This window comes from Pagrus major, chromosome 13, assembly GCF_040436345.1.
Source record: "Pagrus major chromosome 13, Pma_NU_1.0".
NCBI lineage: Eukaryota > Metazoa > Chordata > Actinopteri > Spariformes > Sparidae > Pagrus > Pagrus major.
In genome coordinates, this window is record NC_133227.1 from 22,010,251 (window position 1) to 22,037,800 (window position 27,550).

A 27,550-nucleotide genomic window follows, 5' to 3' on the forward strand; every position below is an offset into this window, starting at 1 on the left:
CTAGAGCATTCAAGGCCAGACTGAAAGACAAGACTTCGGAGCAAATCAACAGTGTTGTGATAAACGCTGGTTTTCTAGCTTTTCCCTACAGAAACTAAACATGTTGTGGTTCTTTTGTGCATTTAAACAATCACATCGTCGACCTTTTCTCTCTACACTTCCTTAAAGTCACAGCTGGAGGGACAGGTGTAGTCACAGCGCTGCTGCAGGTGTGGAACTCGACTCTCATGATATGGAGGAAGGTGGAGCGATTATAAAAATACATCAAGAGGAGAAACGGAGAAAGAGGGAGGCCTACCTAGCATTGTGGCATCCACAGCACCTCCGGGGCAGAACTCGATCATGATCTGGGGAATGAAGGGGGAGGAGAGAAGGGGTGAGGTTAAACTTGACCCAGATTCATGAATATACAGTGCAAATGTATAATTGACAGCTGTAATCTTCCTTTATCATGGGTTTATATGTAACAACAAGAAGAGCGGATTGCTTTTCATCAGCAGCACATGCACCACTAGCATTGTACTCATATGGGTGAATTGCTCTGCTTTGTGTGCACACCGCCTGTCATTAGTATGCTGTATGCTCCAAGTTCATGTCATGGATTCCCTTGAAAAAAATCATGTAAAAATGTCTTTGTATGTGTATTTTAGGCTTCACAAACTGCCTATTTAACTGGACAGGGTGGAAATTTGTCCTGAACATCCAAGAAACCCTGCGGATAATTTTTAACATGTTTTCATTAAATGTTTTTGGTTACAATTATCAACTTAATAACAATAAAACATTGTTTCTTTTTACCCAAAAACAGCAACGGCTGTTTCAATGAAAACATGTTGCCAAGTATCCTTAGGGTCTCTTGGATGTTCAGGACAAATTTCAACCCAATCCAGTGGGGGAAAAAAAAGATTGGTGAGGCTCATAATCACACACAAAGAATAACAAAAAAATCAGAAATTTAGCTCTGAGGGCCAAACTTTAAAAGTTTATAACTTTAAAAGTATTTAAATTAATTCTTTCAAGAAAATCCTCGACATGAACTGGGAAAACCCAAAATAGATCTTTGATATCAAAGGCACTAGCCTGGTAAAATAAAGGTTACACAAAATAAAAAAATACTTTTGAAAAAAAAAATTTCTTTTGCTTTTCTAATATATCACAACTCCTCACTTTCCCTTGCAGGCAAATTCTTAAATGTGTTAAAATACCAAATGATTTGCATTTTATTTCTCTGGCTACAAACATCCAGCACTGACAGGCCATAAAGTCTCGGCACATCAAGAGTAATTTAGGACAACATGTGGCAGTAAACAAGCTTAAGTTAATAGATAACATATATATTACACTCCGATGATACATATCTCAAAAGGTAAAAACAACAACAAACTGGCAACATTCCCAGTCACTACTACTCACACCATGTTGTCATCAGCCAAAGAAAAACAAGGAAAGGAAAGAAGATCAGATGACTCCTTGCTGACATTGCCCCACTGCTAATATTTTCTTATAATATGTGTGATATATATTATTATAACACCAGCAGAGGTTGACATGTAATTGCTTTGAACAGCTGTAAATTTACCCCAGCTGTAAATCAGGGGAATATGTTTTTATAAAGCTATACAGAGAGTTCCTTGTTTTTGAATATGAGTTTGTGTTGTCTTTAGTGGAAGCTGATAAATGATCACCGAAAATGAAAATGTAGTCATGATCTATAGTACATCACCCCCACGCTGATGGAAAATCAGGCGAGTTTCATTGTCCATAAACCGGACTTTTCAACTGCATGGAGGTGAGTGGATAATGATTCATTTCTGGGTGAACTTGCCCTTTAAGATGTCTCTGACAGTGGTGACATTCATACTTTCTTACACACACACAAATCTAAATAAAGGCTTCCCCCAAACATCTGTATAGACAGTTTTTCTATATTTGCAAAACTTGGAGGAAAAAGGTCAAATAAATAAATTCCTTCACGGTATTCAGTGTAGCTGAAGTATCTCAGTCGAGTCAACAGTGCAGGCTGCTGCAAATACAGACAGTTAATGTTATGTCATCACTCCCTCTGCTCTACATCAGTCAAACACCCTTTGACATCTGTGGTGAAAGTACTAGAATACACACACTTTGCGAAGTGGACAGCTGGATTGAGACTGAAGTGTGTGATGGCCTGCCAGGCTGTAACTATACACACTTCCTGAGACACACAGCCAAATGTGTAATAGCAGCTCAGCGGTGAAGTAAAAACACAGAGAGAGAAAGAGAGTAAGAGAGGGACAGGAGAGAAAAAAAAAAGGGATTCTGGAAACACATTCCCTAAATGGTGTCTTGTTGGCCAACAGCAACTTCCAGCAATCACCTTTCATTCCCTCTCCTTACATAGTCAGTTTCTGTCTGACACACACACACACGAGAAAAAACTCGATATGTTTCATTCAAGCAAAGTGGAGCCAAAGAAAATAAAGACACCTCAGGATTTCATAATAATCCTGCGATTCAAAATGGTCAAAGATCACCCCGAGGAGGTGTGCAGCATACCTGCCGCGTGATGTCACCGTCAGATAATCAGCGAGTCCTGCCTGCTATGACAACACTGTCAAAGCATCGACCTGGTACCGGACAGGGAGTGGAGTTTCAGTCCGGACAAAGCCACGCAAGTACAAAAGGTGCAGACGAATGCGAGAAACTATGCACACCTCCGCTCACGTGCAGTCACATGAAGACGCACATCATTTTGTAGGAGATGAGGAATGTCAATCTTGGCATGCATCTCCAGGTGAAACAGTGTTCTTTTGTGAAGTTAAGACTGATAAATCTCATAAGATTTGAGCTTGTCAAGTGCTCTCAATGTTTCAATTGCTCTCTTTCAGAAGATTGTTTCAAATCTCATCTGTCTTTTTAAATGACAGTCGACAGAAAGACAGTCTGGCCTGAGTGTTACACGCTATACTGCTTCCAACTTTCATATCTCCTGCGCTCCGTTGTTGACTTAAATATTATTAAAGCACCTGAAAACTTGGTTTAAAACAATTACATGTGTCTCTGTCTTTGAATATTTCTGCCTAAATGAGCAAAAATCAAAGTTATATTGGTCAGTTGCAAATAATAAAAGAAGTTTAACACTCTGATTCTGATGCGTATGTTGTTTAATCCGTATCGTTCGAGGAACCTGACATCACCTTTTTCCCCAACATGGCCACACCCACTTCAAACCAGAATGGGAAACAAGGAAACAAAAACAAATAGAGAAACATCTCATGAATAACCAGTTTGGTTCCAACTGTGGCAGACATTGTGCTCACGTATGTTAGACTTGACGTACTTAGCCGAGTATGTCGGCTCATACAGGGTTGCAATTAAAAGCAGTTTCAGGCGTAAAACATGCTCAGTACAGTTTGTATCTTGGTCTTAAGTCTAAGGGATATGTATCGAGATTATTTGTTTATGTTTTTAAAAAATACTCTCGTATGACGTATAGATTGGATTCATCAAACAAATCAACATCAATCAATATCAGTATCGGCCTCAGAGATCCATCATCATTCAGCCTGTAGCTCATCCAGCAGCTCATTACTTATTGTAAGAAGAAAATAGATTTTGGGAGCTTTAAAATTAACATTTCCTGGTCTTTACTTTGTATCTTAGAAAGAAAGTCAGTTTCCCCACTAAAGAGGGAAGTTTATTACACATTTCAGCAAAAAAAACACTATTTGAACCTGCTCAAAACTAACCAAACATTCATTAATTATATTATCTTATGTGTAAAAACCTCCTCCTTGGATTAAAAGATCCTCGCCCTCAGTCGTAACACACTGCACTGCCCAACCTAAACAGCTGTACGTTACACTGCTGTGTCAGAGGCAACTGGTTTGTGTTTGCGTCAGTCTCTCTGCAGCCAGACTTCTGGATGACAAGTTGTGCTGCGGCGAAGAATGTGCCCCGACTGGTCAAGCTGCATGCTCAGCATGCCCACTATGGGCTCAACACACACGCAGACGCAATCTTTCTCCATCACACACACACACACAGGAATACAAAAAAAAATCAACCAAACAGACCACCATCACATGCCACCTGTTTGGTGGCTTAGTGAAGCCAGTATTTCAGTATTAAACAGGAAGTGATAGAAATATCTATCTACTAATTAGAGTTGAATGCGTTCTCATTTCTCATTTAACTACAACACAAAGCCAAGCTGCATGTCTTACAATAAATAACGTCTCCAGTTTGGAATACTTCCTCCATTCTTTGGAGACAAGCTGAACCACATTAGACACAGTCTACAAAATCCAAAAAAGCTTTAAAGTAAATGGAGCCGGCCTCGCTGACACTGCAGTGTTCCTGTACTTACAGTGATTTCCCACCTCATTTTGTCAGAAGTCTAAAGGCTTTTTGCCAACAAGAGACCTGCTTAGAAACTGCAACACGGAATAAAGAAAGAAATACGACCATATAAAACCTGAATCACACGGCAGCACTGTTATACTTTGTCACTATGACCGTGACTAACGCTTCGCCGATGTGTTTATACGAGGTGGTGCCAACAAAGACACAACATACTGACTGCTATTGATTTGCTTTCCACCGTTAACAAAACACTCCTCGCAACCACAGCCAGCGCAGACATGTAAACCTAACTTACATATATGACGATAGATAGATAGATAGATAGATAGATAGATAGATAGATAGATAGATAGATAGATAGATAGATAGATAGATAGATAGATAGATAGATAGATAGATAGATAGATAGATAGATAGATAGATAGATAGATAGATAGATAGATAGATAGATAGATAGATAGATAGATAGATAGATAGATAGATATTAAAAACACCTATGCAGCATTACTTTACTTTACAACAAGGGCCGGATCATCTCTTCCTTCTTTGTCAAACTAAAGGCTGCTGAGAAGAATTATATACAGCCTGGGTACAAAATACACAAACACACTTAGGAGGAGCAATAGAAAGCATCCTGACTGGAAACATCACACACTGGCATGGTTCATGCACGGCCCAGGACAGGAAGGCTCTACAGCGAGTGATTAAAACCACCCAGAACATCACTGGTACCAAACTACAGAGCATCAGTGAAGTGAGATGTCTATGCAGAGCCCGAAGGAGACTTATAGACTACATCCTCCTCAGCCATAGTCTATTCACTCTGCTCCCGTCTGGCAAAAGATACAGAAGTATCTGCTGCCGTACCACCAGGGTACAGACAGCGTCTTTCCTCTGGCTGTGAGAGTCCTTAATTCAGCCTCAGCTCTCCACCATTAAAACCCTAACCCTAACCCTAACCCTCGACCTGGTGGCTGGCATCAAGAATAACTAGCAATCAAAATAATCCTCTCTCTGGTGGTCTCATTTGCTTATATAGAGGCTTTAGTATCAAACTGAAACTGTTTCATTACCAGTTAAAAGTTGTTAAATGGGTTAAAACACAAGATGATATCTTAAATCTAGGGACTGGCCTCATTCTAGTGTAGTCCGATAGTGGCATTTCTAACTTCGATACCATTCCTTGACAAATAATGATATTTAAAAAAGGTGAAAAATTGCAGCAAAGATACTAAACAGGAAACATAACAACGCTATAAAATGACAACAAGATACAACTGTTCTTTTCCAATACAAGAGAACAGCAGGAAGACTGTAGAAAACCAATTTTATTAAGAAACATTTGATATTTGATGTACGATTTGATATTTTTGACAACACTACTACATTCTTAATTTTGGCGTAGAGACACTGCGGATACTTTTAATATTTTATACTTGTTTCTTACAAATTTGGTTTTAAAAACTCTAATTTGAAATGTCACTAAAAGCACCTTTATAATCTCCAACAGGCTTTAAAGGGTTGACTGGAGCCAACCGTTTCAACTGGCATGCTCAACTGCACTATAAATGATGTGTGTAAGTTCTCCTCTGTGTTTATTGTCCCTCTTTCTCATCTGTTTTACTGTTCTCCTCCCTCTTCTCTTTCTTTCTCGCTCTGTTCATTCCTCTCGGTGTGCTGATGTCAGCAGTTTCGTCCCCATGTTAAAGGCCCTCTTTTTCTCACGCTGTGGGCCTGGCTGCCCCGCTGTAGCCTCAAGACCAGATTGTTCCTGGAAGCGAACAAACAGCCCTTCTCTCACTGTCTCTCTCTCTCTGTCTATATCCATTTCTCTCTTCCTCTATCCCTCTCTCACCCAGTAGAAAGCAGAACGGGTGGGTCGCTACTGGAATGCACCATCTCACCCCTGCCCGGTCCACCCAACCGACCGGAGGTTACTGAGGCCTGACCACCAACCACTGGGCTAATTGTTGAGATCCTGAGGCTTGTACGCAGTCAAAGCAACAAGGTGGAGAGCTTGTTCATATAATTATCCTACAGCCAGCAGGATGCTTGTATGTCCATTTTGGCTGTGAGTCTCCCCAGAAAAAGGGTCTAAATAACAGATCATGAAGAGACAGAGATTAAATATGTGTGAGAAAAGAGTAAATGAACACAGCTTGGAGTTGAGGCAGCAAAGCAAAAGCTGACACCCTGAAGCCACACGCACACACACACACACACACACACACACACACACACACACACACACACACACACACACACACACACACACACACACACACACACACACACACACAAACACACACGCACTCACGCACAGAGGAAGCATGTGGTTTGATTGCTGCAGGAAGGGATGTTTGTACTTGTGACTTATCAGCACAAACTAACAGTCTCTCACAGTCGAGCTTTGACTGACGGGGAACGTTCACCTTCCACGCTCAGGAATTCCAACTAACGGCAACTATGACCAGCTCTGCTTGTCTGCTCTGGGGCTGTGGCATAACTGTGTGTACGTGTGTGTGTATAGAGGACCAAATCATATGTACCTAGATGTAAGGTTGCCATGTTTAGCTGGATTTAAAGGTGGAATTCATAACATCTTCACGATATAAACCCATATTTTACTATGAGTTATTGTTGTCATTTATTCTGCCATAGCCATTCAACATATTCCCATCGAAAAATGATCACTCCATATAGTTATTTTTATTGGTAGTGGCGGAGCCCGCCATTCCCCCTGCAGGATTCAGATTCATTGGCCAAACACTGGGTATTTATAGGAAAACAACACGTGTGTAGTCCACTGAAATTGTATCTCACTACTAACAGCCTCACTATTTAATGATAACAGCCTCACTGTTATTGTTTGCTCTCTCAACATCATGTCAGAGCTGTATTAGGTTATCGGAAATGCAAACTAGACGTCATACAGTCGCTACTCCACTCTAAAAAAAAGCGCTCAACTGGTGAAACATGTGGTGGCTTCTAATGTGAAGCAGTCGTGGGGAATTATCCGGGATTGTTCGTCAAAAATGCGGTCAATAAAACACAAAAACTGGTCATTTTTGGTTTTTTTGGCATCAGCGGATTATTTTTTACTTCTGCAGGGGAGCAATGGGACAAGGTGGGGCAGCCGAGGAAAGCCGTTAGATGAAAAGCTGCAGGCTGGACAGCACGGCAGCCACCTTTACCGGGCACTGCTGTTCTGTGGAAGACTGCCGTGCAATCAGATTGCAGTTGCGGTCGTTGTAATCAACGATGCAAATTTGTTGAGCTGCACGGAGATACACCAGTTGCATCCCTCACAAAGAAGCTACTCAACGAGTGTTTACTGCGGTATTAAAGTGTGCTTGCTGTTACCATGTCAACCACGGGTGTTGCCAAATCAACCAGGACTGAAATCTAGTATGTGTTTTCTTAAAAAAAAAAAAAACCCAAAACAGGCAAATTATATCTAAACTAAAAAAAAATACTAACGTGACTATCTTTAGTCTTAACGCTGCCTTGTAATTCCTCAGATATTCAAGGTTGTGCCCCAGCATGAGGTCACTATTATTTTTCTTGGCCCGATCCAGGGGAAGATTACAGAGGGAGTTGAAAAGTTTACACTTGACCCAGTGAGCGGGCGTGGGGAGGAAAAATAACTGGAGAGCAGAAAACGCTGAGCTGAAATTGATCCATGTTCTCGCAGTAACGTCGGCTTGAGGATTTCTGCTGCATTATGTCACCCGGTGGGGGGGGGGGTCGTCCTGTGTCGTCCCACATTTTGGCAATCCACTTCACTTATCTTTATTTTTCAACAGAGCTTTCTTACGTTGGAGAAACATACTCTGGATGCGATACTGTTGCAATGAAATCATCTCATCCCGTGAGCCTGCCAACATACATGGTTAAAAAAGGTCTGTTTTCTCACTTCCCAGCTGATAGTTCAGATGTGTGTGTTGTGGCTCTGTTTGGAGAGGTTGCAAAGAAAACTCGGTGGATGGACACAGAAACTCCTCAACGCAGTGAAAACAAGACATTTTGTGAGGAAGGTAAGTGAAGACAGCAGATAAGATCCCTCTGGTACATTACGCACCAGTCTCGTACAACAACAACCCTGACCACAGTGTTCCCATGCTGCAGGACACGTACTGTCTGTTCACTTAAATAAACCTCGTGTGCTTTATGTCTTCTTTCTTTGTTTGTTCTGTTCGAGTCTTAAAATGTGCAAACACATGAAACAGAAAGAGAGGTTTGACACATCTGTGGTTTCCTTAACCAGATATCTGTGCTACCTACCCACAGTTTGTTGTCAAAGTAAAATGCATCAAGCAGTTTGACGATGTAGCGGTGATCACATTTGGCCAGGATGTCGATCTCCACCATGTAGTCCTCCAGCTCGTCTTCGCATTTTGTCTCGATCTGTTTGGCTGCGGCCAGAGCTCCCGTCTCCTTGTTCCTGGCCTGAAAGGTGAAGAGAGGAAGAGACAGAACAGCGTTAAATTCAACGTGCATGAGTAATGCAGTTTACTTCCTTCTGTTGAGGCTGAAACTCGTTCTAAGCAAAAGTAAATAAAGCACAGTTATTTTTTCCCCTTAATCCTATGAAGTCAAGAGTTTCACTTCTCCGGAGAGCTTGTTTTCTGTCACTCATACTTCCACAGAAACCATTAATAGAGGGGGAGAGACAGGGTGTGGCTGTGTGATATAAGGAGGGCATAAAGAAAATGTGTCGCACTGTTATTAAACATTTCTGCCGACATGTTTTTTGTTATATGTCATGCTAAAAGGTGGAAAATATCGAAACCAAACCGACAATATCAGTGTGTAAGGGCCCTGGTACGCCATTGTCGAGCGTCTAAGCTCGTAGTTTTTCATGTTGCGTCCCAAGGCGTTGGCACTAGTCAGCCCTTGTTGTTGGCTTTTTGGCCAACTGACCTCGGTGAATCAGTGGCAGAGATTAAATAAAGCTACTAAAAAATACAATCCAATACAAAGATTTTATCTAAGATCACTTTACTGTGCTTCAGTCTGCCAACCGGACTCTTCTGACCCAGCTGTAGCCAAAGGAGAATCCGAAACGTCAAAGAAACACGGGCCAGCAATTCAAATGTTGACTAACTACCATTTAGGAACAAAACAGGAAAGAGGACTCCACACCCTGCTCGAGCGACTGGAGCAAAGGAGGAACCACAAAACCCATCAAGTGTCAGTAAACTAAGACACACACAGACAGAATTCCTAGAATTTCTGAGTAATAAAAGAAGGCGAACACAAACATGGGTAGATTGTTCTGTGCCCCTCTGGAAAGCATCAAAACAATCCAAACCGTAGGGTGACTCAAGCACAAGGCGGCACACACATGATGTTCATCCTTGGAGGCTGAATGTTGTGAATGCTGGTGACTGATGGGGTTTTGTGGGTAAACGTGACACTAATGTGCGCCTGCAGACAGAACCACCAGTGATTGCGAGAGCACGACCGGACACAAGCCGGACTTAAAATAGAGTCAAAAACAAGAGTTAAACGGCCGTGATCCAGAACCTCTAACACCGTCAGATGTCTTTGAAATGACTGAGGACGATTACACAAGAAAAACATCTACACCACAAATTTTTCATAGACGATTACACTGTTGCACATCTCTGGAGGCAGTACCATTATGCACACATGTATCCGTGTCCACCCAGCGACATGCAGGAACACGGCAGACTAAACAGTCTGGTGGGGTCTGATGCCTGCACGCTTTACAGGGGCTGTGGGAAAACATCTGAATAAACAGAGCGGGCTTACAGCAAAAACACAGTCCTTAACTCATCTCGATCCGCCATGTCTTTGTGTGTGTGTGTGACTTTGTGTTTGTCAAACACGGCTCCGGAGAAGCCGAGCTGCCCCCACCAGAGTAACCCACAGTGTGAGTCAACAGGACGTCTCCTCCCGCCATCAAGCCATCAATCAGCTAACGAGCCTCGACAGTAAACACAGAGACACCAGACACTTTCACTTCTCTGCTAATATCTCAGCTAGATGCTATTCATACTCCCCTCTTGCACCCACACCGTCAGCCTCAACAAACCCACCGTCTGGGGTTTGATTTCTAGTGGAAGTGACTACAGACCTACTGTATGTCCACCATCTCTGTCGGAGGCAAAGTTCTATGCATTGTTTGTGAAACTTTAGGAGACATTTAAGACAATTCTGGGTATCATGTAGCACTACACAAAAACACATGCAACACCACACTAACGCTTAATCTTTGATAGTTTTGTCTTGTCCCCAACTGTTCTGATGCATACAAATCATAAATACTACAAATCCAAACAAACAAAACACGAGAGATGATAAAATATAAGACAGCTATCAATAGCTAAGTCATGACAACCGCACGGGGGTTGAAATACGTCTTGCAGAGTTGGCGTGAGTTATGTTGGAAAGGCATAACATGGGGAGTTTGCTAATTGACCTTAACCAGACATTGGAATATGATCAACGTTTTGCCGATGTCTTCCCAATTAGCAAACGCTCCCCACGCGCAAGTCTTTCCAACATGGCTGTCTAGTTAGCTGCAAGTTAGCCAGGCTTTATTCATTCGACCTCCGCTCCACCACGCTCAAACTTTTTGCCAATTATCGGATTAGTTGGGCACTGAGCGGAGTCAGGCAAAGCCAAGATGGCGAAGGCCAGAGACACCACACTGAGCTTCACAATGGCTCTTCAGAAACCTACTGGTGACATCGCGACGACTAGCATACGTCAAACTCAGAATGGACTGTTTGGAATCAAAATTAATTTATTTAATTAATTCTTCCTCCTCTTCAAAACCTGGCGGCTACATTAGCCACAAAGTGTTCTGCTAGTAGCAGCTCATGTAGCCTAAAGCTAGTAGCCTGTAGCAGGGATGTGGAGCGGGTTACACTGAGTAAGTCTGGCAAGCTCCCTTCTTTCCAACGCCACACTTTTCTTTCATTTTCGAACTTGTAGTCTTTAGCCCACAAGTATAACACATTTGGTGAAAGAAGCGGTCTTCGTAGGCAATAACAGCGATTTATTTTTGTTCAACAAGACTAGCTATATTAAAGCAGCTGGAAGCGGTGTCGCTAACTTCTTTATTTCCTCTCTTGTCACCAGGTTAGGGTTAGCTTTCCACATAACTGATGTCCTCATCATTTCCTCGTTTTTTGTCTCACACCACGTGTCACATATGTAGGCCAATATGGCTGACTTGCAGCTGAACAAGTATTGTAATGATGTATCTGGGGGTTTACGTCACAGTATTTTCCAGTGAAACTCTGGTCTCACAGAAGACAACAAAGATATGGTGGTCTGCCACCACTTCACAAAGCGGCAAACTGATTCTTCACGTCTACAGTGCAGGTTTTGTGGATGCCTACAAGAACTTTTTCTCTTTTTGTTTGTTGTGTTAAAATTAACAGCATCGACCGCTCAAAAATAAACACATAACAAGGCGGTACAAGTGTGAAGCTCATAAATGTGTTCGGCTAACCCCCTGACCCAGCTTCACAAGGGCGCACACACACACACACACACACACACACACACACACACACACACGCTCACACACCTTTACATCTCAGTGGAAACGAGGCTGAGGAATGCGCCCCTGGCCTTCAGATGGTTGGGGGAGTGGACAAAGAAGGTAGACTGAGAGAAGCGAGCCTCGTGCTTTGATGTGTGGCGCTGGGAATGCGTTACGTCAACGAGGGTCCTCGAGTGTGGTGCAAACACATGTCTGTTTATTCGTGCACCTTACCGACTGTACACACCGGACGTGAGAGGAAATTACACTGAAACGCCTCGCTGTGACTCTCACGGGACTCCCTGACTTCCTCCGAGTTAGCGTGACATCAGTGCGCAAGTGTGTGTAGATGCTTGAAACGAGGAAATGATTGCAGGAGGAGGCATCGTCCTCTTGAACCCTCTTCAAAGTCGACAACCTTCAAAAACACCTGCAGCAGCCGCACCCATCGAACACAAATTCCTCTCTAATTGACATCTTTACTTGACATTGTTACAATCTGAGTCAAAGTAAAAAGGTGGAATGAGGGTTTTCCAAAGATGCACATAAACATCTCTTCGAACCTACGCTTACAGAAGTGCGACAGGTTAACTGTAGGTCGCAACATGCAAAGTCACACCCAAAAAATGTCAGTAACACCTTGCGTAGACCATCGAGTCGAGCAAGTTGATTGTATGTGAAAATAAGTAGAAAAGGAAATCCTCTGAGGGACCCCAAGGCAGATCTGCCTGCAAACAGCCCAGAGAAGCATAATTCAAACTTTAGAGGGATGACAGAAGTTGTTACCAGCCGGCCCAGGTGGCACCTACGTCTTTCTCAATGTGATTACACATGTCAAAATAAAGTGGCGAGAAAACAAAAGAAAAACGCTCTCAGAGACGCAATACAGAAGAGGCTGTAAATGATTACATAATAACAGTTCACAGCCACAGGACTGAGGAAGTAGCTGTAGCTGCTGTAGCCACCCCGAGAGAAAACAACTCTTCACTGCTTCCAACCCACTGACTCCTCACCCGCTCGAACTCTCCTCCAGAGCAGAACAGCAGTCTTGGGGCTGGTTTACACAGAGATCAGAAGGACCCTGTTTATGCTCCGTCACGCAGCTCGTCTCATTGTTCATCTGTGACTTGGCTTTCATTATGTAGGTTAAGTGCAAAGGGATTACCAACCTGACAGCATAACAGACACTCTGCTCTTCTAGTCCGAACAAATTGCCCATCGTTATTCTCTCTTGAAAGGTTATGTCTCGATGCAGGAAAGTCATTAACTGAAAATTTAAAACCCGATTCTTGAAAGATGCACAGAGATTCCCACCTACAGAGCCCGAATGACTCCATATATATATCATTGCTGTGTTACACACCACAGGGCACTGAGTTAAAGACCTCCAGACTATTCAGGACTCTGGGGTGAGACTAATTGGTCGCACATGCACCCAAAAATCTGTCAATTGCGACTTAACATTTTCATTGGTCGCACATGTGGCCTGAGATTTAGAGGCTTACCTTTAAACAATTGATGTTAAGTCCGTAAGTGTATCTATTTATCCATCTCCTTGAGTACGATCTAACTTTTTTAACACTTTACATCTTATTTTTTCTGTTTATAACCCTCTTACTGCAGCATATGTACAGTAAACCTCTCCACCCTCCTGCCTCATCACTCATTGTCCGCCACACGGTTCGTCTTTTGTCTCCCTCACCAAATTTGTCTGTCATCCCCGCCGGTAACATCTCTCCCCATCTGTCACATATATTCATCCATCTGTTTTCACTAACAGTCTGTCCGAAGGCCACAATCCATGACCGAGAAGCACGCCGGCTGCTGATGGAGAAAAGAAGGCGAAGCTGTGAAAGCAGATGTTACTGACCCATGTGTTGGTACACAAACACGCTGTACTGCATGTACTGGTAGACTAAGTAAACACACACATGAAAGCACATGCTCGCAGCCTTGTTTGTGTTTGTCCTTACTTATTCAAGCACGCACAGCCTTTTAACCAAAATATTACTTTGAGCATATATTTTTTGAACACTGACAACTTAATTAAGGAGTATTTTAGAATGTAAGCTGAAAAGAAATAGGGTAAATTAATCACCATGTCAATGGTCCAGATGCCCTCCTGTAACAGACTACACAGAGGACTTTCCCCCGGGGTCAGTCACCTCCAGGTTGAATGAAAATACCACATGCTGACGTCTTTTTTTTTTTGGCTTGTATTCTGTGTCAGAGTCTCTACAAACACACACACAGGTCCCTCCAGGGGAATGTGTGTATGTTAGACCTTTGCCCCATCATAAACCTGTAAAGCGCCCCCCCTCTGAAGGCTCTCCCCATGTGTCTGCGAACAGGAATGTGGTTCTCAGCTCCTAAATAATGACGGCAGCGAACAAAGGCTCACCTCTGACAGCGGACGCCCGTGGAAGTGATGTTTTTTATCAATCAGATGAACAAGGTGCACGAGCGAAGGATGACAAACACTCAACTGTGGGCTAGTGATTTGTTTGAGAGCCAAAGTTGGACTCAAAAGTTTATTTTTGTGTCAGAGAAGTGACTTTTCAGGGTAAATCTTTGTTAAGTTTTATTACCCAAGGGCATAATTTCCACTAAGGATGGCGGGGTCATGACTTCCTCACATTTAAATATCCAATTTTCATCCCCCTCACTTTTACAATTTCAGTTTGATTCATTCAGTAACACAAACAGATTACCGTTTCCTCTTGCTGTCCAAACGTACATACACGTCATAGGCTACATACCATTTTGATTTTTCTACAGAACTGGCATATCGAGCTAATATTAAATGTTTTTGACTATAGTGGAGCAACTGATAAGGCTGCCAAGCCAGTGACTGCAGTTCAAGACTTGCCTGGACATTTAAGGATACCTCGGGACAATTTCATTGTCTGCTAGATAAATAAAGTAAAACATATAACTTGTATCGCTTTAAAAGCAAAAGAACAGCACTTCTTAATCAAAAATCATGTTTTTCTGCAGCCAGTGAGGCTCATTTACTTCTAACTGTTCATGCCTCAAAGCCATGCCACGCCAAATACAAATTAGAGTGTCAAATGTACCATGAAAAGGTACTTTTTCAGTGGCTTAAGTCCAAAAAAGGTTTCCTACTATATGTTAACCTCCATACCAGTGGTTGCAAAGCATGCATTCATTCATGAGGGGCGGTTAGTTAAACATGGATGCGATAATATTTTTATGGCAACATGTGGTTTTCTCCTGGGTGACTGACTGAACCATTTTTAGAGAGAAAAAAGGGACCAGAATACCAAACTGGAGCTGATTGTGAGACGTAGTTTTAAACTTGTTTTGACTGTGCAGTCACTATTAATTCTATTCATGGACAGGCCTGATGTGTGGTCTGTTTTTGAGGGCTGGGGTTGTAATTAACAGTGCAGGAAAGGATATTGGTTTACTTAAGACCTGCTTTTGCGAGGCTACAAAGCTTTCTTGTCGCTAACCCCAACTTTAAAAGGGACACTATGAGTTTTGAAGAAGAAATTCAAACAATTACAATTATAAAGGATGAAATAAGAAATATGTATTTTTTCCATAACTGAATAAACAAGCTGTTCTCAGAGGAGAATAAGGTCCCCAGAACTCTGTTTGAAGCTACAAAGGTGGCAGGGTCCGCCAAGTATAAACAAAGTAAGACTGTATGAAATTGTGTTGTCCTTTAAAGTCAGCTTGTTTTGTCATGAAATAAAACAATCTAAAATTCTAACAACTACTAAAAGAGTCGTTCTTGCTCTGAAAGAGTTTACCATGATGTCTTCTGCAGTAGCAACTTGACTGCGTGAAAGCATGAATTTATGCACTTGACTGGGCGTGAAGCACATAACAGAGCTCACAAAGTTCAAACTGAACAACCAAAGGATGGTGTCTTGAGTCTTTTTAAGGTTATGAAAGTTTTTAAGTCAAAAAACAAAATGTCCCACATCCAAAACCTTGAACCCCAAAGTCTTCATCAGGAAGAAGGTCAGTGAAATCATAATGTGCCACAGAGAGCCTTGAAAGAACATAACCTACACTTACACTGCTCTCGTCAATCATTCTTAGTCATGGAAGGCCTTGAGCAATATTTCATGAATCTCACGACAGATGAGCTATACGTCCTGTCTGCAGCAAGTAACAACAGATTGGAGGGCTTATGAATACAGCGTGCTGATAAAACCAAGCTCAGACAGGTAGTGCAAGATTCCAGATATTTAGAGGAACTCTATCTAGAACTGATCTCAAATAACTTCCAGTCAACAGCACGCTGACAAACGTTTCCTGAGAATGGTTTGAGTCTTCGACCACCAGCTTTTTAGACGTCCATAACTACCTGCAGTATACAGATATGGGGACAAGGATTAGGCAATTCCGTCAGTGCCATAACAGCGTCATCACAAAGATGACGAGGACTCCCACCCACACCCACCCAGCAGGGCTCCTATCAGTCAACTGTAGGCCCAGCTGGTCTCTGAGATTAGGACCAGAGTTTCAGGGAGCACTGTCGCTCGTCTCAGTAACAACACTTCAACATACGCCTTGTGGCACTTCCATATTCTAAATTAAGACGGTACTGTTTCACATTGCACTTGTGGCTTTCTTTTGAAAAGAGGATGTTGCAACCTGTGCCTCCTCCTCCTCCCCCCCTCACTGACGACACCCAGAGTGTTTGTCTTTCACTTAACTGAAGGGGATAATCATGTTCAAGTGATTTCTCCATAAGCCTTTCACTCGCGCTCCACCATCTGTCATTACAAGTCAGACCAGCGACACTCGTCCTACTTAGTGCTATAAAGGAATCCAGTTGTCCTATAACATCTGGCAAATATCAGCAAAGGCATGAAATGACAGATTTTTTCGAATCTAACTTAAATCTATAAAAAGGCAAAACTGGTTCAAGTGGATCCGATCGTTTCCAAAATGGCTCCTGGGATGATTCTGATTGTACCCAACGGTCATTGGGTCAACAACCATTGCTGCAAATTGTCTTGGCTATCTAACCTGCTGTTCTCTCCTTTTGAAAACAAAAGTAGAGCTGGAACAATTACTTGATTAGTTGTTACCTATTAAGTTAATCTGCAACTATTTTGATAATCAAAATTCCCCGATTCACACGAAGCCCTCTAAGGGTCATGGCGAGATTTTCTTAGGACTACTTTTGAGTTACCTTGCAATATTTTTTGTGTTCTCTCGCAATACTTTTGCATCTCTGGGCTTGTTAGATCGAGCAGAACAGGATGGGTGGAGGAGCAGCGGCAGGGCAGCCCGGCGGCAGTGGACAGCTGGCCTGTCTGCCCTCCCGAACAAGCCCTGAATATTTTTGGGTTGTGGACAAAACAAGACATTTGAGGACATCATCTTGGGCTTTGGGAAACACTGGTCAACATTTTTCACAATTCTCCGACATTCTATAGCTCAAACTACTAATCAATTTGTTCTGAAAATAATCACCAGATTCATCAACAATGAAAATCTTCTTTTTTTTTTTTCTTCAAAACATGCCACTTGCAGTTTGCACTCTTTGACTCCAGCAACACCGAAACCAAAAGTAATTCTGAACATTCAGTCTGAATCAACAGTTCTACAGTATGTAGGAAACTACACACAAACAATTCCTCTACCACAGTTTAAGTCCAGGTTGAGCACAATGCCTTTTACATTACAGACCAACGGGGATAAGATGAACTGTGGTTTTCATCCCATGATGAGAATCTGACGATGCGTAACCTCACAGCTTGCGCGTGTCCATGGAAACATTTCACCTGCGGCAGCAGGGCAATGTGCTCAGTGGCACGTGGCCCATTAATTAGTGAGGGGAACCATACAAGTCCTCTGTTTCATGCTTCAGCTGCAGCCACACACCTTCACACACATGCACACACTCTTCCCAGCAAGTGCAAGCATGCATAGGCAGACATCTACAAGACAAAGAAAGCATCCTATGACACACCTGGAAGACAGGAAGTGAGACAGTCTACTGTCATACCTTTAAGCCTGAGAGAAACTGAAGGTGGTTTTGGTCTAAGAAGACCTGACAGAGAGACAAAAAGATCAGTGGTGATTTTAAAGAATCACCACAGCATTGTGGTTGTGAGATTGGGTGTCTGCAGAACATGTTGCAACATTCGAGCAATGTGTCAAAAGAATTACAACATGCACTATAATGACAAACGTAAGTTCAATCAAATCAAAGTGCAATTTGGATCTAAAAGTAGCACTAAAAAACATGATGATTATGCAGTCAGTCTTCTACATGTTCACTGGAAGCTAATCAGCAGTTACTAGTAAAGTTAAATAGTTGTTTTTCGGTCCATGACAAGATGTGTTCATTAAACTGGATCCAAGGGGAAGGCCACATTTCCTACATTTAGATCCAGGTCAAAAGTGTTTCTGTTTAACTACTGTACGTCACTGTCGCACTAACGTTGGACAGTGATACCTGTGACACAGAAAACCTGAGAATGTCAACAGCTTGTTTGTGCACACGTGGGTTTACTTCTGCGTGGCTTACCTGTATTTAAAAATGAATATTCCTTATTTGCTTAATATATTTGTTTTTAATATATTCATTTCTTATTCAAAAAGAATATTTTAATCAACAACTAGACATGTCCAATTATTTTCATTTTTCATCTTTCAAGTCTTCTTAACCATGTGATGAAACAATGTCCCGGAGTTTACCTAAAGAGCAATGTCACCTTTAATGTGAATAACTTGTGTAAGGTCACAACTATGCTATATTTCACCAACAAAAAAAGAGCACAATAAAACTGATAAACTGATCTTTGACTGCTCATCTGCAGTGGACTGTATCAACAACAAAAAAGTAAAGTTGCACCGACAGAATGAAACTGAAAATAAAGTGGAACGTATCGAATGACAGAGGGATTATGTTGCATTTTATTCTTTCACTGTGTTCCTGCTCGATTTGTCCCTAACACTCCTCTCAAAGGAACAAAGTGAGTTGTTATTTTCCCCAATGGTGACATTAACCTTTGGAGAGTCAGTTTGTACTCACTGTACAATTAGGCCTGTGGCCCAATCTGAAAGACAGATGCTGGAAACAACAGGAGCTAAGAAGGGGACAAGAGTTCTTCTATACATGAAGAACCAATCAGTATTCCTCGTCTGCTGCCTGTCACACATCCAACACCCAGCTTTCTAGTTCACTTCTGCCCCCAACAGTCTGATAAGCAGCTGATTTCACTTGCGACAGCGATATGGAGCCTCCTCCCCCTCACGCCTGCTCGATCAAACACTTTAACGACGGAAAACATGTGCGATCCACCACTCGAGACCTTTCACTCCCACAGACGGGTTGAATATTCTGAGGTTCAGGAGCTGTGAGAGGAAGTCGTCCCCTGATGGAGTCCCACGACTTCCTCTCTTGGCCGTCATCTGCTCCCACTCCGCCCTCCCTCCCTCTGTCTGTCCCTCGCCTCCATCTGACAGATGCAGGTGTGGAGCTGTCCTCCTCCAAACCACTCGAGGAGAGGAAACAGAAGCCAAAGAGGCTTGACATTTGTAGAGGAAAGACGTTCTAATGCCTAAGAAGGCTTGACAATTATTCAAGTGTTTGACACACAGATGAGCCACAGATCATCTGAGCCTTTCAGTTTGAAAAATCTAAGACTTCCTGTATCAGTCAGCTTCTTTCTTCACGAAACAAAGTGAAAGCACTGTTTGTTTTCATGCCTGCTTCACATGTGCTTCTGCCATATTTTTCTCTGTGCTGTCAAAAGACCATCCACAGGACGTCTCACATGCTCCACTCTGATCAAAAGATACATTATAGAACAACTTATGTAATGCTTAACTCAGACCTCCGGCTAAATAAGCAAAGCCGGAATGATGATCTTTCACTGTATGTATGCTCTCCAGCAAAAACAAATACCTAAATAAGGTGGAGTCCCCTGAAAAGAGTACGTTTTCTGTTCGGTGCAGAGCTCTGGTGAGGCATCACTTCTTCCACTGAGGCCCCCGATGTGTCAAAGACTTTCACTGTGCTCCGCTGGGCAGCGCACACACAGAGCGCCTGTGCCATGCTGCACAGAGCGGACAGAGCAGCTAACACATCCAGATTAAATAACTCCTCGGAGCCAAATGTGCTGCTGCTGCTGCTGCTGCTGCAGCAGAGGTTGGAGAGGAGAGGAGAGGACGGAACTAATGAAGAGTGCTTTCACTGTCACCGGACTCACAGCAAGTGAGTCAGGGATTGTAGATTTCTCTAACCTGGGACAAAATATCGATACGGCAATGTATTGTGATACTTCCTCTTGCTATACGATTATCGATACGCTGGCGCCAAATATCACCTGTAGCAAATTGAGGGATGATTGACAGCACATGAACATGGACAAGTTGCAGTCAGTGTGTGGGATAGAGAGGCACTAAGCCAAGACTTTTTGAACATTGTTTTCACTCAGTGTCAGATTTGGCACTTTGGGCTGGCGGTCGGCCCGTCCTACAATCCCAAAGTGTCCGTTTTTGACAAGTTGGGAATGAAACTCTCAACCTTTCTTACAAATAGGACATTTAAGGGGTATCTTGCAGTCTTCAGTTAGACAGAAATAATGATGTATCAATAGATGATTGTCTTGCAATGTATCGATTACTGCAGAATCGCTGTATCGTGATACTATCGTTATCGTGAGTTACTCTGTGATTCCCACCCCTGTTCTTTACTGCAGATGTTTTCAAGACAAATCACAAGAGAATGAGCGAGCACTTCAGTAAAAGTACAATGATTTAAAATGGTCAAACTTAAGGAGAGGGGAAACGAGGAGTAAAACTGAAGATGAGGTGGATCTCTGCAGGAGGGCGCGAGCAATCTTTGACCCACATGTGTACAATGAATGATTGTTTCAACCTTTAATCCTCTGGGTGCAACAGTACGGAGGCTACCTGAGTTCGTTGTACAGTGAGACAACATAGTTGGAAATATTAGTCATAATCCAAACAATGCTGGGAAGGTGAAGCATCCATGGCAAGTAAATCACACCTTTGGAAATTTATGTAAGGGCTGTATCTTAGCACAGTAACACAGACAGAATATTAATTTTAGTATCCAAGAGGCCTTTCTGGCACAGCAAAGTGTTGCTGAACGTGGCAACAGGTGCGCAGCTGATCAGTAAAGTTTCACAGGACTGAGGACTACCAGCAGATTCTCTCTTCGGTGGTTTGGACACTGTGCAGGTGCCTCGTGTCTCTGAAATCACACTCACCTTGTAGACTTTCCCAAACGCGCCGTCGCCCAGCTCTCCAATAATTTCCCATAGGTCGTTCGGGTTGATGTCGCGGTGGACGTGCTCGTACTGCTTCACTTTCTTCTTGATTTCAATCGTGGGCAGACGGAGGATTTTGCTGAACTTGGCGAATGCCATAATTTACAACGCAGCAAACACTCGATCAAAGGAAAAAAAAAGAAGTGTGAAAAGGCTCTACGCGGAGAGCATTACGCACGCACAGACGCGCAACCCGTCCAAAACACTTAATCTACCAATTCACCGATCTTCACTTTCCGCTTCTTAGAGAAAAGAAAAAAGAGATCCGAGCTCGCTCAATGAAGTTATTCTACTCCTTCCATCTCATCTCTGAAGGCTCTGCGGTCGTAATCCCATTCACAAGCTGCTGCGGTCGGTGCTGGACGCGCGGTGACCACCTGCCGCTGGAGACACGATGGAGCAGCCGCCTCACTGCCTGCCTGCCTGCCTGCCTGACTGAGTGCCAGGGCAACTTGTTGCTTCAAACTGTGTGCGAAAACGCCCCACCTCGTTACTCAACAAACCCTCCCACTGCCGTCATGGAAATGTAGTTTCTTTGACAGAGGGAGCCGTCGTCACTGCGGCGCTGATGAGGTAGAGAGGACTTCATGTCCGGGTCTGTGGTGCAGGGCGGGTCCTCAAACAGCTGGGCCATCAACAACACCTCTCAGCTTCTGTTGGAGATCCGAGGAATGCAGTCAGGAATTTATTACGACATTAATCTATTGTTCTCTCTCGTCCTACTGCATCACTGTGATGTCTGTGTTTGTTTATTTGTTTGTTTATCTGTTTGTTTGTTTTTATTATAGAACAAAACATGTGAGTTTCAGACTTTGGGTGTCTTTTCATCACAGTTTTGTTTTTAAATTAATGAATCGTTACTTTAAATGATAACGTACCTGCACTGATTTCTACTGGTTTCTATTCTCTTCTCATTTAAACTACAGGCTCGTGTTTGAGCTCACTTGTTCCTTTAACCTGTACAGGCAGTGCTGGAGCGCCCTCTGGTGGCGCGTTCAGCTCAGTGAGCCTCTACCTGTCGAGCACGTGCAAAACGACACGATTGAGGTTGCTGCTGAAACGATAAGTCATCCGCTGACAGACATTTTGTTAAAGGAGCACTATGTAGTTTTGTGGCGGACCCTGCCACCTTTCTAGCTTCAAACAGTGTTCTGGACCTTATTCTCCTCTGAGAACAGCTTGTTTATTCAGCTTTGGAAAAAATAAATATTTCTGAGTTTGTATTATTACCTTTTTAGTTTTGGAGAAGAAATTCAAACTCAGAATTTGAATATTTACAGTATTAATAAGGTAATAATACAAATTTAGAAATGTTTATCTTTTCCATAACTGAATAAACAAGCTGTTCTCAGAGGAGAATAAGGTCCAGAACACTGTTTGAAGCTAGAAAGGTGGCAGGGTCCGCCACATATAAACAAAGTAAATCTGTATGAAACATTGTTGTCCTTTAAGGTCAGTTTGTTTATTCAGATTATTCAGTCATGAAAACAATTTTTTGTTTTATTTACTTTGTTTAGGCATAAAACAATCAGTCAATGAAGATCTTTCTCTTCTAATTAAAATTTCTTCTCCCAAACGTGCACCTTTAAACACTTCAGGGTTTTAACACTAACACCACCAACAAAGTTATAGAATCAGGGATGGTGGAGAAAGATTACTTACTTTTGGAACAACATGCCTGATGCTCACGTGAAGTCTTCTTAACCTCAGGTGGAGTCTCTGATCATCTTTTTTAGCTCCGCCAAGGACGTTATGTTGTCACCCGTTTGCTTGCTGGTTGCTTTGTCAGCATGATTACACAAAAACTACTGAATTGATTTCCAATAAACTTGGATGGAAGATGGGTCTCAGCCCAGAACAGACCACATTCACTTTTGGTGTTGATCCAGATAAAGGGACTCTGTTTAACATTGGGAGATAGGGCGACATTTTGCATTTTTCCATCATGTTTCAACTTTTTTATCTTCACTGCAATTTTGTCTTGCTTCACTTTGGCCCTTACTGTTTAACTTTCTGTTGTTATATTGCCTTCTGAGTATCCGGCTTTTGCTTTGTCTGCATGTCAGAGCACTTTGTGAACTCTGTCTTTTAAAGGAGTAAGATACAGTCAGAGAAGTCCAGCTCTGAGGATCTACCGCTCTCTGTTCAATCATTGTTGTCATTTTAATCTTCCACTGGTAGTTCTGAAATATTTTTCACTGACTTTCAGGTAACATTTCCCCTTCAGAACGCATAAATCATTTCAGAATGACACTCATTGACCCTCATTTACAATCTCCTTCACATGAGCAGTTTTCTCTATTACCTCTATGGACAGATTAGCCGAACAATGAACTGCTGAATTAGCAATTATAGAGGATGATTGGTGGCAGTGGAGTGATGTCATGCTTTGCTTGCTCATTAATTCAGCATTGAGCTGTTTAAATGAACCATTTTAGACATATACGTCTATTATCTCAGCTGTTCAACCACCTTGTTAAACGTTCTGTAGTATCGCTTTAAATTCTTGAAAAGAGAATCACAGCACTTCCTGTAAATCCCTACAGAACCTACAGTAAAGAGACACGCTCATGCAAGTCCACACAAGCCCACAGAGGTATCTGCTCACACTAATGACTCGTCACCATTGTGTGCGTGTGTATACTGTGTACGGTTCATATGACTCCACAACTGTCCAACTCAATTAAACTACAGCATATGATGCCTTTTCTCACTTTACTTGACTTTGAGTCGGACAATAAATGGCGGCTGATGATGATTTAGAAATACACCGAAATGCCGGAGGGCCTGACGATAGAGACCTTTTGTTATGGAAGACATTTTGACAAGTCACAGTAGGACAAACCGAGGTGTTATTAATCAAATTAACGATGGTCGAATTCCATTTAGCGGCTTCACTTTCATGGTCCCGGTGTCCCTCATGCTCACCGTCACGCCTTAATGGGACACTTGAATCCAACAGAGCCATTGTTAATGTTATTAGTAACACCTGGGTGTTGAGAAAATGTCTGCTGCGTTCAGGCCTATCTTTAATAATCCTTCATATATAATTGATATTTTGCGAACTGGGACACGTGTGAACTCTCACCATGAAACACTGCATTTTGATTCACTACCAAGAACAAGTAAATAAGAGGTATTTTATCAGAAAAAAGTAAGATAATATTGTGTGTATTGTGTTTTATTAATTTTGGATTATAGCACAGTATAAACAAAGCAAAGATCTTGAATTACACTGATTATTGGCAGAGTTAATATAATAAGTATATAAGTAAATTAACCATACTTTAAACATTGTACATTTATAATTAGTTAAAGATTAGTTAACAGTTATTTCACTATAAACAAACAATGAAATACTTTATAAACTATTTCTAAAGGAATTCTAAAGGTTTATAAACATCATTGCGACTTCATAACAGCCATCCAAATAATGTTTACAGATGAACTACACAGTTACAAAGTAGTATAAACATCTGTTGCAGCTTCATGATAAATGAAATGCCTTTATAAATGTTCATTAAGCATTTACAAACAGAAGTTTAACTATACATTTTCCACTTATTAATGATAGTTGTTATGAAGTGTTACAGATTGTCAGAAGACTTGACAGTATTGCATTGTATATACTGTGAAGCTGCGACAATTATAAATGCAGTATAACACATCTGAAACATGAAACATCTGCTTTACTGGCTGGAGGAGAGAGGGATATATGAAATGTTTCCTCAACCAGGTTCCTTCGGAAAGATCCTGTAATTAGTAGCTATCAGCCCGACTGCGCTTAGAAAACAGATGATTAAAGTACATTTTGAAGGAACAAAACCATAGATTTGACTTTAACATCATTCTTGCGTCTTTAAATATTGAAGACGCCTGAAGAATATACATAGAAGGACTATTATTCCTGGGTTGTTCTTTCACACTCCTTGAGCAGACATCTTTTCATTTCAGGATCCGGTATGTTAGCGCTCCAGCGCAGCACAGTCATGGGTCGTGAACGCCAGCTCCTGGGGGGTGAAATAAGTGGGTAAAGATGGTGCAGATTAGTAAGATGTATATTCAGGATTCATAATTCTTATGTTGTAAGGAGCTCATCCACTAAATACACTGTTATCTGGACTGAAACTGCAAGATTCAAGATTAACTCTATTTGAATCTGGCTTCCGCTCGCGCTGCATAAAAAAACATTTCACCTACATAAAAGGTTAAAGATACTATTCCCAAGGGGAAAATCAAGTGTATACTCACAGTCCATTTACTGTATTTCCAGTCTATAAGTAGAGCTCACCCTGTTTCTGTTATTGAAGCTGAGTTGAAACGACCCTCATGAGGGTGAATTAACTGTAACCCTTTGGCAAGACATGGTGGCCTGGTCGTCTGCAGGTCAGACAGGTCATGTCAGCCTGTCGGCCGCAGACTCAGACGCGTCTGCCCTCGCTGCTCAGGTGAGCGGGGATCAAATATCCACAGAGCACAGAACATTTTTTAATAATCTGCATCATAAACCCTGTTTAATCCTGTGAAATGACTCACCGAGCGACCCATTAACCAGCAGTCGGTTTGAACGCACCTCATCAGTGTTATTCTGTTCTTTTCACTCTCTGTTGCAACTTCTAACACTGCTGCTACTTCTTCAACTTTGACATCCTCAACCCACAGAGGAGTTTAATCTTTAACATATTCATTTCAAGATATTGGTATACATTCACATGCACAAATGAGGCTAAACATATGAGGTCTGTAACTGCAGTCGCTGCCAAAAAGGCACAGTCCCAAAAACAAAAGATACATTCCTGTACTTTCTACCTTAATGGCTTCATGGCACGTATCTTAATGGTGCCGCCTGAGTCTCATTGTGATGACCTGATTCATTTATCTTTGTCTCACCCCGTGACATTTCTCTGACATGAAGATGAAGAGCTGTCTCAGAGTGACACCCAGCTTCCTCACTTCTCTGGTGTAAGCACAGCGGCGCTGTCGCAGGCCCTCCACCAGGGAGATGTAGGTCCTTATTTTTTGCATCACACAGGAATTCTGAATGCAGGAGTAGCAATTAGTGTCCAAGAGCGTGATTTATAGCTGAGGCTACCACAGATGTTAGTGGAGAAGAGTTTAGGACAACCAGAGTGTGAAAGACAAACATCGATTAAAAAGTACCAATCAGGAAACATATTTTATTTTTGAAATATTTCTATCTAGTTACAATCTGATTCACATTAAAGAGGTTTTTGTTATATTAATGGGGAATTTTGAAGTCATACTTACATGAACATCGAGGTAGAGATCTGGCATGTGTGACATGCAGTAACTCTAAAAGACAAAAACAACAGAGGGAAGTTTTAAAATTCAACATTGGCAGGTAATCTAACATAGTTTTTAATACCCATATAGATTTGTTCACATTTAGCCTCCTATGCTTTGATTTGATTGGATTTAACTGATGTATTATTGCATATTTGTGTCTAGATAATGAATAAAAGAATAAAATAACTTCAGTCTTCAATATGGTCCTCAATACAACATATATAACAAGCTATAAAATGTAGAACAATAAGACAATATACAATATATAACAACAATATAGAAAGCAAGAAAAAATCTTCAAAAGTGACAAACCAGCAGCTGACTTACAGTTTCGTAGCCCCACTTTAAATCTGCAGCCCACTCGGTGAGCTCTCGTGCCATGCTCAGCACCTTGCTGTAGCATGTTGGCGGGATGAAAGGGTAGCTCAGCACCAGCGGCAACAAGGACGAAACAATCAACAAGTGCTTAAAGATCGCCATGACTCACTGACACCTTCTGCACCTTCTGACAGAAACCTCTGTTTTGTTTGTTTGTGTCGCACACGCAGCCACGTATGCATGTGGACAGCTCTTAACACACCCTCTGTTTACGCCAAAATAATTATGCAACTGCAGGAGAATGACAGCCCATGACCCATTGTGTCAGATAAGACAGTACTCCTCTCTATGGAACAATCAAAACAGGCCTGAGGAGACAGTGGCCGGTGATTTTTCTGCCTCAGGGCAGCAGTCAGATCTTTGACTTATAGTGAAATTTGATACCACAGTGTAGAAGTGCCAGTGTTGTGAAAAGTTCCCAAAAGTCATGCATTATTTTATATTATTACTTGGTAAAAGTAGAAGTCTCCCATACAAATAGTGCTTGAGTAAAAGTTTTAAATTGTCTGATGATAAATGTACTTAAGTCTCAAAAGTACAAGTGAAAGTTAAATATACAGATATTTAAATATATGTATACTGTGTAGACCTATTAACAGCCGGGCCGATCAGATACAATATTCAGCACATCTCTGATTATGAGTATTAGTATTTTTGTTAGTCTAATAGCAGATAAAATAAATTGCATTAACAATCTTTAGCTTTG

At 41.9% G+C, this 27,550-nt stretch overlaps 2 protein-coding genes across 2 annotated transcripts in view; both read right to left on the minus strand.

Annotated features, from left to right (window-relative positions):
- The window catches only part of stk10 (serine/threonine kinase 10), a 47,021-nt gene extending 25,542 nt beyond the window's left edge, over positions 1–21,479 (minus strand). The window contains exons 1-3 of the mRNA XM_073479002.1: positions 21,100–21,479; positions 8,629–8,793; positions 299–347 (exon numbers count right to left, since the gene is read on the minus strand). Of these exons, the coding sequence (XP_073335103.1) occupies positions 299–347; positions 8,629–8,793; positions 21,100–21,258 (373 nt within the window). The 5' untranslated portion in view covers positions 21,259–21,479. The remainder of the gene's footprint in view (positions 1–298; positions 348–8,628; positions 8,794–21,099) is intronic.
- Positions 21,480–25,107: 3,628 nt separating this feature from the next.
- Positions 25,108–26,946, minus strand: LOC141006742 (cytokine-like protein 1). The gene is made up of 4 exons (XM_073478964.1): positions 26,794–26,946; positions 26,428–26,472; positions 26,050–26,196; positions 25,108–25,169 (listed from the first exon to the last, which is right to left on the minus strand). The coding sequence occupies exons 1-4, from the start codon at positions 26,944–26,946 to the stop codon at positions 25,125–25,127; spliced, it is 390 nt and encodes a 129-aa protein (XP_073335065.1). The 3' UTR covers positions 25,108–25,124.
- Between the last annotated feature and the right edge of the window lie 604 nt (positions 26,947–27,550).